The sequence below is a fragment of the Haliotis rubra genome, unplaced genomic scaffold (genome assembly GCF_003918875.1).
Source record: "Haliotis rubra isolate DU_JTF1 unplaced genomic scaffold, ASM391887v1 Scf679, whole genome shotgun sequence".
Classification (NCBI taxonomy): Eukaryota; Metazoa; Mollusca; class Gastropoda; order Lepetellida; family Haliotidae; genus Haliotis; species Haliotis rubra.
This window is the reverse complement of record NW_025767389.1, coordinates 525,922-540,691: the sequence shown is the minus strand read 5'-3', so window position 1 is coordinate 540,691 and position 14,770 is coordinate 525,922. Positions and strand designations below refer to the sequence as shown.

The following is a 14,770-nucleotide window of genomic DNA, read 5'->3' as shown; positions in this document are numbered from 1 at the left end:
AAAGTGGTTGAGAGATACCATTAGCCCACGACAGCTGCGGCATGAGCAAAACAACTCGCAGACGGGAGTCCTCCGACTCCCACGTTAATGTCAGTAACAAGCACCTTACAAAGTTGTCAATACCTCGCCCTTCGCCCTCGATTCATGGCGTTAGTTGCCGACACAGGCCATAATGCCATTATCCTAGCAGTGAACGACAACAGGCAAATATTCGCCTTGATCCCGTCACCCTAAGGGGTGAAACAGAGTTTACTTTCAGAGGGGAAATGGAATTTACTTTAAGGCTGCGATGTGATTCGTTTTCAAAGGAGGTAACAGAAAGACACAACTATATTGGTTTCAAACCGGCATATTATTCACTGACACATAACCACAATCGTAACAACATTTGCAACATGAAAGTTCATTTTCTTCCGTGTAATCAATTGTCCTATACTGGGCTAGTCTTCAGAGACGATGGAAGGTGGTCATTATGTGACCAAACTACATTCTTGATTAGACTATGATCCATGATGTCAATCTTATGAACCTAAACCACTGTGGGCGTTTTTGAGTTTCTGTACACAGTATGCATTACTTTACAAGCTATACGTATTCGTATTTACATGAAATGCATTCATTTTGCATTAAAAATCGTTAAAGTGTCAAAACTGGTGTTAATCACATCTTGAAAATCAACATTACTGACACATTTACATAAGTACATTTACGTACATAGCGAATGGTCAGAACAGAATAATGATCCCGGAAACATACATAATGTAATACATTACACAGGTCGATTAGGGCCATGCTGTCAAACTTACCAGCCCTAATAGAGCAAGTAATCAGCCTAGTTTGTTTCTGGTTTATACCTAGAATTCTTTTCAGTATTTTAAGTTTTATCCTTGACTCTCATGTCAATATTTAATGCAATTTAACAGATTGATCAGAAGCGCTAACCCAATCTGAATTGTCTGAGTCTGTCAAATTCGTATTTGCATGTTTCTCTCATGACTTGGTGTAACGTGCAAGTATCGGCATGACTGTGCCAGCTTTGAAGTGACCTGCAATTGTGTTCAGTAATACCCAATAATGAAGCAATTACAGATGAAATATTCCAATTACTTACTCTCATGAAAATGTATGAGATATTACAACAAGAGGCCAGTCTATATCAGAAGTAATATTAGCACGAGAAAAGTTCCCCGTAACCGGACTCTCGAAAAATATAGATTGTCTCTCTAAGCAATGACTGCACTGACAATACACTACTACACCAGACTCGTTTGGTGATACGATATCAAAGCAATTGGTCATTGGTTCTCAACAATACTGAAGATATAGGATGGAACATTCTCCATACATTTACAAATTATAGTGAAGACCATTCTTACAGTGTTCCAAAGTGCGTGGTGCATGGGACATTAAATTATATCTAACAACATGTTTTATGAATACATAAGTTAGCCCTAAACATTTGACAACCTCCCAATATCCTGTTAATGTCAATATTCAGTTTACATTGGCTGCAGACAAATTCAGGACAAAAAGTCTCTGATGACATGATTCATGTCGATCTCACACCTTTGGAATAATTGTCTATCAAGAGTTCTTTCCGTTCTTCTTTTAGCGCCTCAGTCTATCCATGATCACAAACCGTAAGGTATTGTACACTTTCCAACACCACTGGTGGCAACTTTAGTATCACAGCTTCCTGATCTGATGAGATTTATAACAATTTAGAGACTTCGAGGCTTACGGAGACAATCATCGTGGCACTCGCTTGCCTATTATCCTTGGCACCAGACCCATTTCTTGCGTTTCATTTGCCACAATATCCGGGAGTTCAGAACTTTCAATGAGTAGGCAAATGCACAGCAGCATTTGCTGGGTAGTTAGACTGGAAACTTCTACGGCATCATGTTAGGTTTATGTACAGGATGCGGTTTCCGTGACGTACAAATACATCATGATCAGGTCGTTTGTGGCCAAATCACCTGACCAAATTGGTTCTTGCACAGAATGCACAATGGACAGATGATATCATCAATGCCGTTCTAATGTGCACAACAATACTTTTAAACCGTTAAACCATATTTTGTGTAATCCCACAAAACACAACACAATGTGCTGAGATGACAGGTGATGCAGTGAATCGTTTAACTATACAAGTCATGCTAAGCTAAACGTACAAGTCATACAATATCACATTCTTATACACCATTTGGAACTGATACAGACATATAATGAACATCCAAATAGTATATTCTCCATTGTGGCTGAAGATCAGAAAATATAATTTGCTTGATATTACAAATTTCTCAAAAAAGAAAAGCTCTCAATTTTGAATAGATTTGAAACACTGTGGCATGACATAGTGAGTCCAACAAATGTCCTCAGACAGGACTGTGGACTGAAACCTTCTGATATGTTATGATGTACCTACGGAGCATCCTCTGGTACCTGATCCTCACATGACCCTATCAGTCTCACCATTACTGAAATGCTGGTAGAATTAATTATCTTGAAGTGGTCACTTTAGTCTCATTGGCCTCCTGATATGGACAGATGGCACCGACGTGCAGAAATAACGCTTCTCACGTCTCACCGAGAATCACCATCCATTTGACCACTCATCAGAAAGACAATTGCTGCAAACCAGAGTGTCTGTCAGCGTGCGCCGAGGGTCTTTCGATAATAAAATCACATGTGGTAACAATGTAGTTAAAGGAATACTTTGTGATATTCAGATCACATAAATCAAGAGCGTTGTCGTCGCCTTAATAAAATCTAAATTTGGGAGCTCTTGCTTTGTTTAAATCTTTTCTGTTCCTGACATAGATCTTCAGATATATAGGTCATTCCGTGTCATCTGTTATTATTTGTCAATTTGTCTATTTCAGAATCAATATTTGCTCAGGGTCGGTAACTTTAAGCAATCGAATCTAACAAATAGCCCTAAGATTGAAAGAAGGTCTTCAAACGTTCTTGACGTACATCGCGACCCGTGGATGACTGTGTTACTGTGACTTTTTAATGTCAAGTCCGTCTTTGCATCATTCGAGAATCCGTAGAAATCTGGTTAAACATGAGTCGTGATAGTTGCTGATAATGCTGAAAAGCCGTCTTGGTGTCCACCTTGAAGTAGATTTTCTTGATTGGCTAGACGACTGAGCAGCAATTCGCTGAAACACACGCAAGTGTGTCCAACGATCTCTGCACACTAGCCATACAGACTACTCAGCCTGGAGTGGAACAGACTACACTTTGGTGATGTTTGTGGAGCTCTGGAAGGAGTCTACTCGAGATACCATTGTATTGTACCGATTCTTCCTCTCAATGCTTCGGAAAAGGAGCTGAAATCCTGAAATGAAATTGTATAATGATTAAAATGTATAGTGAAACAGATATGTTTTGGGTCTGTGCCTGCTCGATACGCCTATTGACATCATAAGATCTTTGGTAGTATACGCTGAATCAGGAGCACATTGCGTTGCTATACCAAGCTAAAATCTATTAAATCATCCACTCACAAATGAATACAAGCTAACTACATTCATTCCATATACCTTGTAAGGATTCTGTGGGGATCAAGACTAGGGTCTTTTTATCGGCAAGGTGAAATATCTGAGTATGATGATCTCCGAATTTTCACAAAAGGATAATTTTACGATATAAATGCAATATAATTGGATAATGTTTGTCGTGAAGGTATGCAGGGTTTTTCTTACAATTACGAATATTGAATAATGACACTGTAAACATAACACCTAACAATACCGTGAATCTGAAACAAAATGAACATTTACAACATAGGTTCCTGGAATTCATTGATCTGTGGGAAGTTGCAAAATGTATTTACAGTTCCTATTCACATTGGTGATGTTCAAATATGATATGTATCTGTTCTACACATGTCTAAATGGTAATATATACACAAACTATGGTCATATTACCCTGACCTATTACCCAATGCAATTACGTACATAGCAACCTTTTCACGTCTAGGCGAGACAAGGGTCTGTGTTATATCTCTTTAACATTGTAGAACTCAAATATACATACACAGACAGATAACATACAAAACAGCCCCACGTTTTGAACAATTGTTGACACTGTGAATGATTTTCATTGACGACAGACTTTGATAGTGGGCGGGAAGTATATGAGCACAGTCATTATTCTTTCATACCAATTTGGGAGGAATGGAAATGGAAATATTTAGTTAACGAATGAGAAAACGAAAAGAATTAAAATTTGGGTGGAGAACTTTTCAATGAGTTGACCCCTGCAAACATATTCCTGAAAAGGTTTCAAGTTCAATATTTGGCGAGCCCATTGGGGGAATCGAACCCCGGACTTTGGCGTGACGAGCAAACGTTTTAGCAATCCTATCACTAATAAAGACATTCAAACCAAGTCACACTCGTTACCCGATCATGGGTCATCGTACCATCATGGGATCATTTCTGAATGCATGCATTTATTTGCTACCCAGATGCCAGTGGTTTCAAATAACTGATTTATTAGGCGCTGTGAACATTACATTGTGTGCTTTGCTCTCACTTTAATTATATGATTAAAACCGTATCCAGGAGACTGGCTTATGAAGTGAATCAAATATTTCCCATTTCACAAGTACCTTTATGTCAATGATCAGTTCCACATGGAAAAAGTTCCACAAGTTTCGTTAGTATAGATGCTTCGTCGACCAAATAACTTCAGCATAAATGTATCGTGGAACAAATATTGCCAGTGTAGATGTATCATCGTACAAATATCGCCAGTATAGATGTATCGTCGAACACATATCGCCAGTATAGATGTATCGGTGAACAAATATCGCCGGTATAGATGTATCGGTGAACAAATATCGCCAGTATAGATGTATCGCCGTACAAATATCGCCAGTATAGATGTATCGTCGTACAAATATCATTAGTATAGATGTATCATCGTACAAATATTGTCAGTATAGATGTATCGTCGAACAAATATAGTCAGTATTAATGTATCGTCGAACATATGTCCTCAATTTCAAATGTATCGTCGACAGGTTTTCTTGAAAGAGATGTTCCAATGAATAATTACCCCACCCCCACAAAAAAAACAGTACAAAGGAAAAACCTATAAAAGACACTACTTGACACAACACGTTCACTGATATCTAATATTATACATTTACGTCATCAGGAATGATATCCCTCACCTAAACACACTCAGAGTACACGACATTGCCATCATTTAATAATACTTCAAGCAAGAATTACAGTAAAAGCAATACCTATGCCAGCTTTGTTCAAAAACGTGTAGACATTACACGCACAAATGTACATCTGTAATTCAATCTTTAACTGGGCTGAGCAAGTAACACGACTAGGTGAAAATCGGCTTCATGATGACTCACTTTCATGATGAATCTTACATATTGCATGCTGTTACGTGTCTTCATGACCGTTCTTCCTTCCATCAAAACTAAAGTTTCTAACTGTGACATTTTACATGCATGAAAACAGTGTCGGATAGCACTGGAAGACAAACCAATATTCCCAAGCTTGGAAAGAGCATGGAAATATTTGGAAAGAGAAATGTTTCTTCCACTGTTGCCTGGGAATGTTTTCCCTCAAACAACGGAGTCACCACGCTCTAACCGATTAGATTTGAGGGAAATGGCGCAGTTAATTCTTTTAAAACACGCAATGTTCCTTCTCCAAGCTGTCGACAGTTTTCTTTCTCAAGTGGCAAAAAATATCCTTTGGCAGGTGATTGACTGACTTTATTGACGTACGAGGTTGTGATAGCACAAGAGATTCACGCTGGGTTGTTCGACTACGTTCGTGCGTGGTGGATATCGCCCACCTTCGAATCCCTGCCCAATATCATTCAGTGGAGAAACAGTAGTTATATCACTTACAAAGTTCAAGATGTTTAAATTTGGTTACACAGGCTTGAGAGAAATGTGGCTATGAACTGGTATAGCGTTGACACTGCTAACAACAGGAAGGAATAACTGTGCTTGATAAAAAATAGTGTCAATATAAATTAATGTGATTAATATAAATGTTAGCATATGATTAAGTTGTTCGTCTGTTTTATGATTTTTCATAATAAATTCATTGACAAAACCCATCGTTGTGAGAGAAGACAGAGTCAATTTAATTAAGAATGCCCGTGGTGTGTGATACGGCGTGCAACGGCGGTGCATTGAATACAGCAGATGATTGAATTCTGCCAGTGGGATTTTGTTCCAAATATCAACAAAACACAGGCCCAGCCGAACTCTTGTTACAGGTTGGTTCTGGTCATGCTGTAAACGTTGTCACAGCTCATCCCAGACATCTTCCATGGGTGATTGTGTGGGTTTTGTTTTTTAGAACTGGAATCGAACCCGGGTCTTCGGCGTTATGAGCAAACGCTTTAACAGCTAAACGACCCCACCGCCTCTGCTCCATGGGACGTGATCTGGAGACACAGTCGGCTATGACAGTACAGTGGTGATATGGTGCCTCAAAATGTCTATTACAACGCTTAATGTTGGGTTGGCATACTCCTGCATTAGTAATAGGGTTAACTGCCATTAACACTTATAACCTGTGCGTTGTCATGTCACTTTATACCATTACACCAACACCCAAACTAAAGACCCGTAAAGATCCGGGTTAGAATTGTTGGTCTTCAGTAACCCATGCTTGTCGTAAGAGGCGACTAACGGGATGGGGTGGTCAGGCTCGCTGACTTGGTTGACACATGTCATCGTATCCCAATTGCGTAGATCAATGCTCATGATGTTGATCACTAGATTGTCTGGTCCAGACTCGATTATATGCAGACCGCTGCCATATAGCTGAAGTATTGCTGAGTTTGGCGTTAACAAACCCAAACTAACGACATTGGGTAACTCGGCACAGACATTGTCAAAGCTGTTAATGTGCAGTTAGGAACCGTTAACACAGATGCACCAGCCGAATATGGTTGTTTTGTCGGCGTGACGTCACATGTGGACGACCGACCTCTGGCAAGTGATGGTTGTTGTTACTCTGTAGATAACATGCAAAAAGAGAAAATATTATGTTTCTAGGAACATAAATACGTCTGCCATCACTGTTTGAAACATATGCATTGGCAAGTTACACCGTGTACGGTTTATTTATTGATGAACAAAAGTGTTATTACGAGCACCTGATAGCTACACATGGACTGGAAACTGTTCACAAAGTCGTACACATTCAAATTGTGCACCTTGCACTGACACGCACAAATAATAAATAACGACATCGAGGTGGTGTTTTTGAAAATGGTATGTTTCATTTCACAATAAATTTCTTCGATTTAACTTTATATATAACACAGTTACATCTTACATCTGTATAATGATGCTTTGCGTTGAAGCAGATTTCAGCGGATTAAGGATGATTCTTAATTGGCCTCAGGCACCAATTGAGTAAACTGTTTCTTGCACAACTGTGAACAGCATTTCATAAATGGCATCCCTAATGGACGACCACGAATCGTTTTGGATAAACATTTCCTAACTTCATTCAAACACGAGCATATGGAAATTTTGTAACTACGGGGATGTCAAGACTACGTCTATATATACCAGAAACATTTGTTTTGTTCTGAAATGGTGTAATTTAGTCGAAATGCGTATTACGAACAAACACCCCTTTGAATTCGTTATAACCGTTGTTGCCTGTAGGTCCAAATGCCAACCCGTCTGAAAACATATACACTACCAATAGTGGCGCGGTGGGCGAGCGATCTAAGGCACCAGAATAGTGATCCAGCGAGCTTCAGGTGCCGGGTGTGATCGGGTGTAAAAACCTTTGAATCAACTCTGTGTGCAGACTCTTTCAGTGTTGTCACAACCCCTAGTGTGCAGTACACAACTCCGTGTGCTTAAAAGATCACACGAATCCGTTGGTAAATGACCAGATGGGGGCCACATGAATACGTGCAAACACCTAGTTCCGGTACAGCAACATGCAGTATACCTGGACAAAGGACTGTGACTATGTGTCCAAATCCACCTAGCTGCGAACGGGTACCTCGTAAGGATGGGAAAGCCACATTATTAACCTGGTGCGCCTAAATGTCTGCAAGAGTTGTATACTCCCCAGGGAGCTGAGATTGAAAAATACGATGTGCCGTGGAGATTGACATCCTATGACCGAGGGAAAAATAAAGCGTCTTTGAACAGCTGAGCTGAGCTGGATATTGGCGCTATACAAACGTCATATATATGATAACTACCAAGGAACTATTTTCGAAGATATCGAGTGAAACGACTGAGTTACTTCTCGTAGATCAACATTTGCTTCGATTTAAGATTCGATCATTAACATAAGTTTGCAAGATTGAGTGATAATCGTAATCCTTTCACGACAGGCCATACATACCTCCCACCGAAGGACCTGACAGGCAATTTGCCTTTCTGCCAACAGAATAGACGCAGCGAATCTGTGTAAACCTCTTTAGTATTTGATGACTGTTTACAGTCTCCGGGGCACTGTCCGGCCGTGATACCAACTAACACTTGACCCTTGTCCAGATTTGCGTTTATCAAATTTTTATTCACACCCTTGCCCGTCGGTCAATGCAGTCTAGACTCATGCTGACCTTAATCTAAAGTGTGCAAATCTCTGACTGGTCAGTTGTTTCTTAAAGAGTGTTTCAAGGCTAATTAACATTAACGAGACATTGAAACTACGCGGTGTATTGTGTCCATATATTGAATTTTTTAATGTCACAGGATAAACTTTATTGTTTAAGTTAATGAAATGTAGGACACGATCGATACTGCCACTGTCAATACTGGGTTGAATTATATTTCTTCGGGATTCAGATGCCATTAAATGTAACAATAGTCTGTGTCTCCAATTTTCAGAAGAGAACTCAGAAAACTAAATTGAAATTTGATATGGATATCTTGTTAATCCACACCGAAGATGTCTTCAGTGAAACTTACAAGTCCCTATTGTGTTACGTCATGTTTACACCAAGGATGAAAACAGATGCATTATGACCAAGAAAGAATCAGAGGAAGCTTTTGTCCACATAATAAGGAGGTATTACCTTTACATGAGGATGACTTTCGGCTGGGTATTATAGAAGCTTTAATTCAACTAAATAAAAAATGTGAATGCATAATATTTCAAAATAAATTCCAAAGCTGCTTTTATACATTTAATTCGATGATTGTGGAAAATCAATGTAATTGTGATTGCCAAGTGTGGATCATTTATATAGGATCAACTGACACCGAATCTGGCTATTCCTGTGTTCAATACTCAGAAATAAACTTTCGAACTGAAGTTTATGCAAATCCATAATTATATTAAAAACCGGAAACGATGTCAAATAAAAATATATATATTTTTGGACAGGATTCCATTGAATGCATGAACTTTTGATATTCATGTACTTTAATGACACCAATGACTACATGTGCATGTAATAGACATATGATTATATACACAATCACACTGAAGTACGACACCATAACGTATTAGATATGCAGAACACGAAACACCTTTCAGTTGTAATATTAACGAGGTACATGGCTCCCGACAACTGTCAGTCCGATACAAGTTGAATCTATCTTTGAATCGCCACATTGTTTCCAGCTCCAATCATATTTATCCATCCACTAGTCGATTATCTCGAACAACCGGTTCGCAGTAGATATATTATCGGTAAGTTTGGTGCAGCCAGGATAATCGTTCAGTTATCCATGTGTCATTTAAAACGTCGCCTCTCAGACTATCAATCACAAACATCAATTGACAACCTCTTGCACTTTTACAGCACAGACAGTGTACGTATCCATTACAAGGAGTTATCTATCAGTACTTATTTTAAATCACTGCTAACCAGTTTAAGTATCTGTAAACTTTGTTTTAACGCTGCATTAAACAATATTCCAGTTAAATCCCGACACGTCAGCTTCATGTGTTAAGTGAGTGAGAAGCTTTTGAATTTATCCCGGCGGGGACTTTGGGTGACATTGTACCCATGTGGGGAATCGAACCCGGGTCTTCGGCGTGACGAGCAACATCTAGGGACGACTTGGGAACCATAATAGTTTCCTGGAGATCCCAACGGAGGTAACTCTGCACAGCCACTTGGACGACTTTGCCTCCCGCGCAATCAAACCTATTCCCCACTCTTACACATATACACCACATGAAAAACGTTTAACATTTATTGTAAATCAAAAGGCGATGTTTTGTATTGTATGTGGAATACTTTGTGTTTGAAATGTATGCAGATGTTAGATTGAGAGCTATCTTTTACAGCAGAAAACCAGTTCAACTGGATTCATAAACACATGTGGGACATAGAGTTTAAATTAAACTATTCACACAAATCTATGGGTTTTTAAAATTTGTAAATAAATTCAGAAATACTTTTTGTGTGTGTGAGCCAAGTGACATGAGCTTGTGTCTCCGTGAATATATTATATTTGCGCTTTAAACGACGACCAAGAGTATCCATTTTGAGTCAATGGTTTTAAAATAGACATTAATGTAGTATGTAGCCTCACTGTCCAAATACATATAGAAATTCTTTAAAATGACAACACAGTTTGCAGTGACCAAACCATGGACCAAAACACCTTATTCATCATTTACACATATGCAGGAGGAGCAACGCAATATGGTAAAAGACGAATCGAATCAGGGATAAACAGTATATAACACCATGCTATTTCGGACAAGAGTATAATACGGAGATACCGTGTTACTTCACATGTTTGTGAAAGACGGGAGGAAACAACATATATAATGTTTACTTTTGTAAACTAAGCTTAACAGGTAAATTCTATGTCCAAATTTCACCTTATTTCAAATGACAACTGTTCAGGTTTATCCCCCTTCGCCCAGCTGCTCCGAAAACCCTATCAGATGTTGAGTTGAATATGAAACATATAGTCTTGTTTCTATTAATTGACAAAGGTGGAACAATCCATCTGGAATGGGATAGATATATGGTGTCAGGAATTTGTCTTAATTTGATATTTTTATCCAGTCGCATCTTCTGTTCTGCATCAGCAGCTGATCCAGACAGATATACGTCGTCCACATGGACACTGTAATCTTTTCGCGTACAACCTGTCTTTATGTTAATGTACGTCACTACATTCTGTTATAGATAACGACAGCCTATCACTTAGCATGCATAGCAGCCTACACCTATCAAGAGCAGTACTTTCGATTTTTCGTTTGTTTGTTTAATGCCACACTCGTCAATATTCCAGCTATATGGCGGCGGTCTGTAAATAATCGAGTCTGGACCAGACAATCCAGTGAACATCATGATGAGCATCGATTTACGCAATTGGGAACTTATGATATGTGTCAACCAAGTCAGCGAGCCTGACCACCCGACCCCGTTAGTCGCCTCTTACGACAAGGATGGGTTGCTGAAGGCTAACTCTTCACGGGTATACTATGAGTTGTTAGTACCATGTGTTGATTTTTGTGATTTGGCTAACAACAAAAGAAATTTTTGTGCAGAGACATTTACCCTTCCCCTCTGAATTAATTCTCAATCTTGGCGTTTCATGATGATGGCGGAAGATGATGACGTTGATGATGATGATGACGACGACGACGATTGTTATCATTATTGACAGTAGTAGTAGTGAGTGAGTGAGTGAGTTTAGTTTTACGCCGCACTCAGCAATATTCCATCTGTATGGCGGCGGTCTGTAAATAATCGAGTCTGGACCAGACGATCCAGTGATCAACAGCATGAGCATCGATCTGCGCAATTGGGAACCGATGACATGTGTCAAACCAAGTCAGCGAGCCTGACCACCCGATCCCGTTAGTCGCCTCTTACGACAAGCATGGGTTACTGAAGGCTCATTCTAACCCGGACCTTCACGGGTGTAGTAGTAGTGGTGGTGGTGGTGGTGGTAGTATATAACTAGGCTATTATGATCCACAGACACAGACGAACAAAACACGTAACCGATGATAATGATAATGAAAATGTGAAAGCATGCACCCTTCACCAAATCTACATGTTCTAATTCTGAATATATGAAATGTTTCTCGGTTGAATTTAGATGAGACATCATGAGACATGACATTACACAAAACAAGTGAAGTGTCCATGTTGTAGAATTAGCAAGAATATTAGTCCAAAACAACCCAACACAATGGCATTTCGAAATAGGGAATGAGGGAATGAACAATCATGCCTCCTGAAATGGTCAGAATTGAAAGAAAACCTTTTGAAAATAGGCAAACAAATTAAGATCCAAGCGTGTTGCCATTAAGTATTCACGACAAACAAGTATAAGCTTATATTCCAACAATAAAAGTAAGATGCTGCACAATTTATAACAACATGTTATGCGTTTACTTATATTCAAAAATGCACAGATGCATATGCTTAATATAGATATGCTGGAATTCTGGACCATCTACTTGTAGTTGTTTATATGATGTATTCTAAAACAATCTACATTTGCTTTCATATTGAAGGAACGATGGTGATTGTGTTGTCCTTTTAAGTCAAAACAAGCTGGCAGTATATCATTTGCAATGTGATTGACAGCCGATAATTTCTATGAGGTTTAAACTAAACTGTTATTCAACCGAGAAACATATGCAATGCCTGCAGGCCACTTGGACGACTATAATATCACTATATATACTGGACAGGTTTAGAAGACGCCTTGATTTACCTAATAAAATCTTTCTTCTGTTTCTCGCCTCCTTTGCACCATACTTCAAAAGAAAATTTCTTAACATCATAACACTTCAAGTATGTATTCTTTGTGGATTAAACGTTCAGTTATATTCTATAAACGAAATAGAATTGTGATTGATAAATGTTTTGGTAAAAAATGTTAAAAATTGATTTGTCTTTGGTTTAGTTTCTCAAACAATTATTAAAAATCTCAATTCACTGAAAGGGATAATATGTGAGCGAATTTTCTGCCACTGTTGAAAAAATACCATTCCCCAGGAATCGAAAAGATTAGTGTCTATCACGTTTTGTTATGAATATCATATAATGTTGCAAAAACAATTAACAACACGCCAGTAAATAATGAAAGCAGAACATGAAAAGCAGTTTCACATTAACAGCTGACGCAACAGACATCTCACATTTTCAAGTATATTATAGAAGTCGCCTTATGTAGGAGTTCATACAGATATACACGGGCTAAAGTAAAGAGAAACATATGAGGTACAGGTAACATTCCAGCCATGCATGAACGCGGAATGCAATAACAGAATGCCAAGATAGCTTGCAGTGCATAAAATATTGAGAACAGTTGTTATCTTGCGTGCACTTCACCCATACATGATATATTTCTTTATCAGTATCATCATTTCATCTTTTTCACCCAAACGCTATGTCAATAATGGGCTTTTGCTCTCAACTGTGAAATTAAGCATCCTCGATTGAATTTATGCCATATTTTAAAAAGCTCTTGGTTACGAACGCGAACAGACTAACTCATGCGTGTATCTGTCAAGAATGGAGGAATTGAAAAGGTTTAGTTCTTGATTGTATGTCCTCCCATTTTTCATAATGAAGAAATGTTCTATCAATCGCTTTGCACATACCTTTCTGGGCAAATGCATCTGACGCTTCTTGGACAAACAGACGCACATTTTACCTGACCAAACTTGGCAGTATAGGCGTTGCATCATCGTCAATATTTCACAGGTATGCAAGCAATACGTTCTTTAAATCCCAGTGATCAAATACAGATGCGTTGGAATGTACACCACTCCCTTAACCAACAAAGTAAGACAAGGCCATGCTCCAGTAAACAGAAAAACCTTCGACAGCTTGGACCAATGAGCAATGATCACACAAACGGGAATATTGAGCCACAATCTTGTGGCAAACTACTATTCCCATTCCTAAGTGTATGGCAAAGGTCGGGTTGCCACTAGAATTCATACATCGGTTGGGCTCATTTGACTTCTTTGGGCCCAGTGAGAAGCCTAATGGTTACAGCGTCCGCTCGTCACTCAGGAGACCCGGCTGGTATTCGTATGGGCACAATGTGTGAAGCCAATTTCTTGTGTCCCCCGCCGTGATATTGCTGGCATATTGCTAAAAGCGGTGTAAACCCATGATCACTCACTAGACTTCTGTGAGTTAAACACGGCCTTATATCTTCAGCTCACTAACGTAAGAAACGCGTCATTTCTACACAATGTATCTTACCGGTATGTACGAGTACAGCAGGAACGTAGTGTATACAAAACACGTGAAGTATTGACAATGGAGATGCATCACCGATCTGTGAGTGCACCTGCATAGCCAGACTGGTTACCATGGCATGTAGACTACAACAACAGACTGCAGCTTTTGTGCTGAGGCGGTGCAAATACCTACCCTTCTTAAAGTTGTCGTTGAAGCCGGCGTAGATCATGGGGTTGATCGCGCTGTTGACGTGAGCCAGATATCGGGAAAAGTACTCCAGTTTGGGATACCATGGCCCGAGCTGAAAGAGACCAAAAAACTGACCAGTGTACATTCCTAACCAGATACATGTATGTTTGTTGCAAAATATAATGTTCCACAGACGCCGGACAAGCATTTATGTGTCTCTTTCATGTTTACAAAATGACAAGTTTGGTCTTGCTTGGGAAAACATTGTTTGACACAAAGACCAACAGAAGATTGAGCTGGCATCCATAACATACTGGTATCAACCAGTTCATCTGTGAAGGAAAACCAAATTCTTTGGATAATCATCTTCTGTATTGCCATGAGTGCAGTTTATCTGTTTCACCTAAAGATTTGG

The 14,770-nt window shown here is 39.1% G+C and overlaps 1 protein-coding gene across 1 annotated transcript in view; it reads right to left on the bottom strand.

Annotated features, from left to right (window-relative positions):
* Positions 1-333: 333 nt before the first annotated feature.
* The window catches only part of LOC124257961 (neuropeptide FF receptor 2-like), a 76,885-nt gene continuing 62,448 nt past the window's right edge, over positions 334-14,770 (bottom strand). Inside the window, exons 5-6 of the mRNA XM_046692035.1 lie at positions 14,359-14,467; positions 334-3,346 (exon numbers count right to left, since the gene is read on the bottom strand). Coding sequence (XP_046547991.1) covers positions 3,243-3,346; positions 14,359-14,467 — 213 coding nt within the window. The 3' untranslated portion in view covers positions 334-3,242. The remainder of the gene's footprint in view (positions 3,347-14,358; positions 14,468-14,770) is intronic.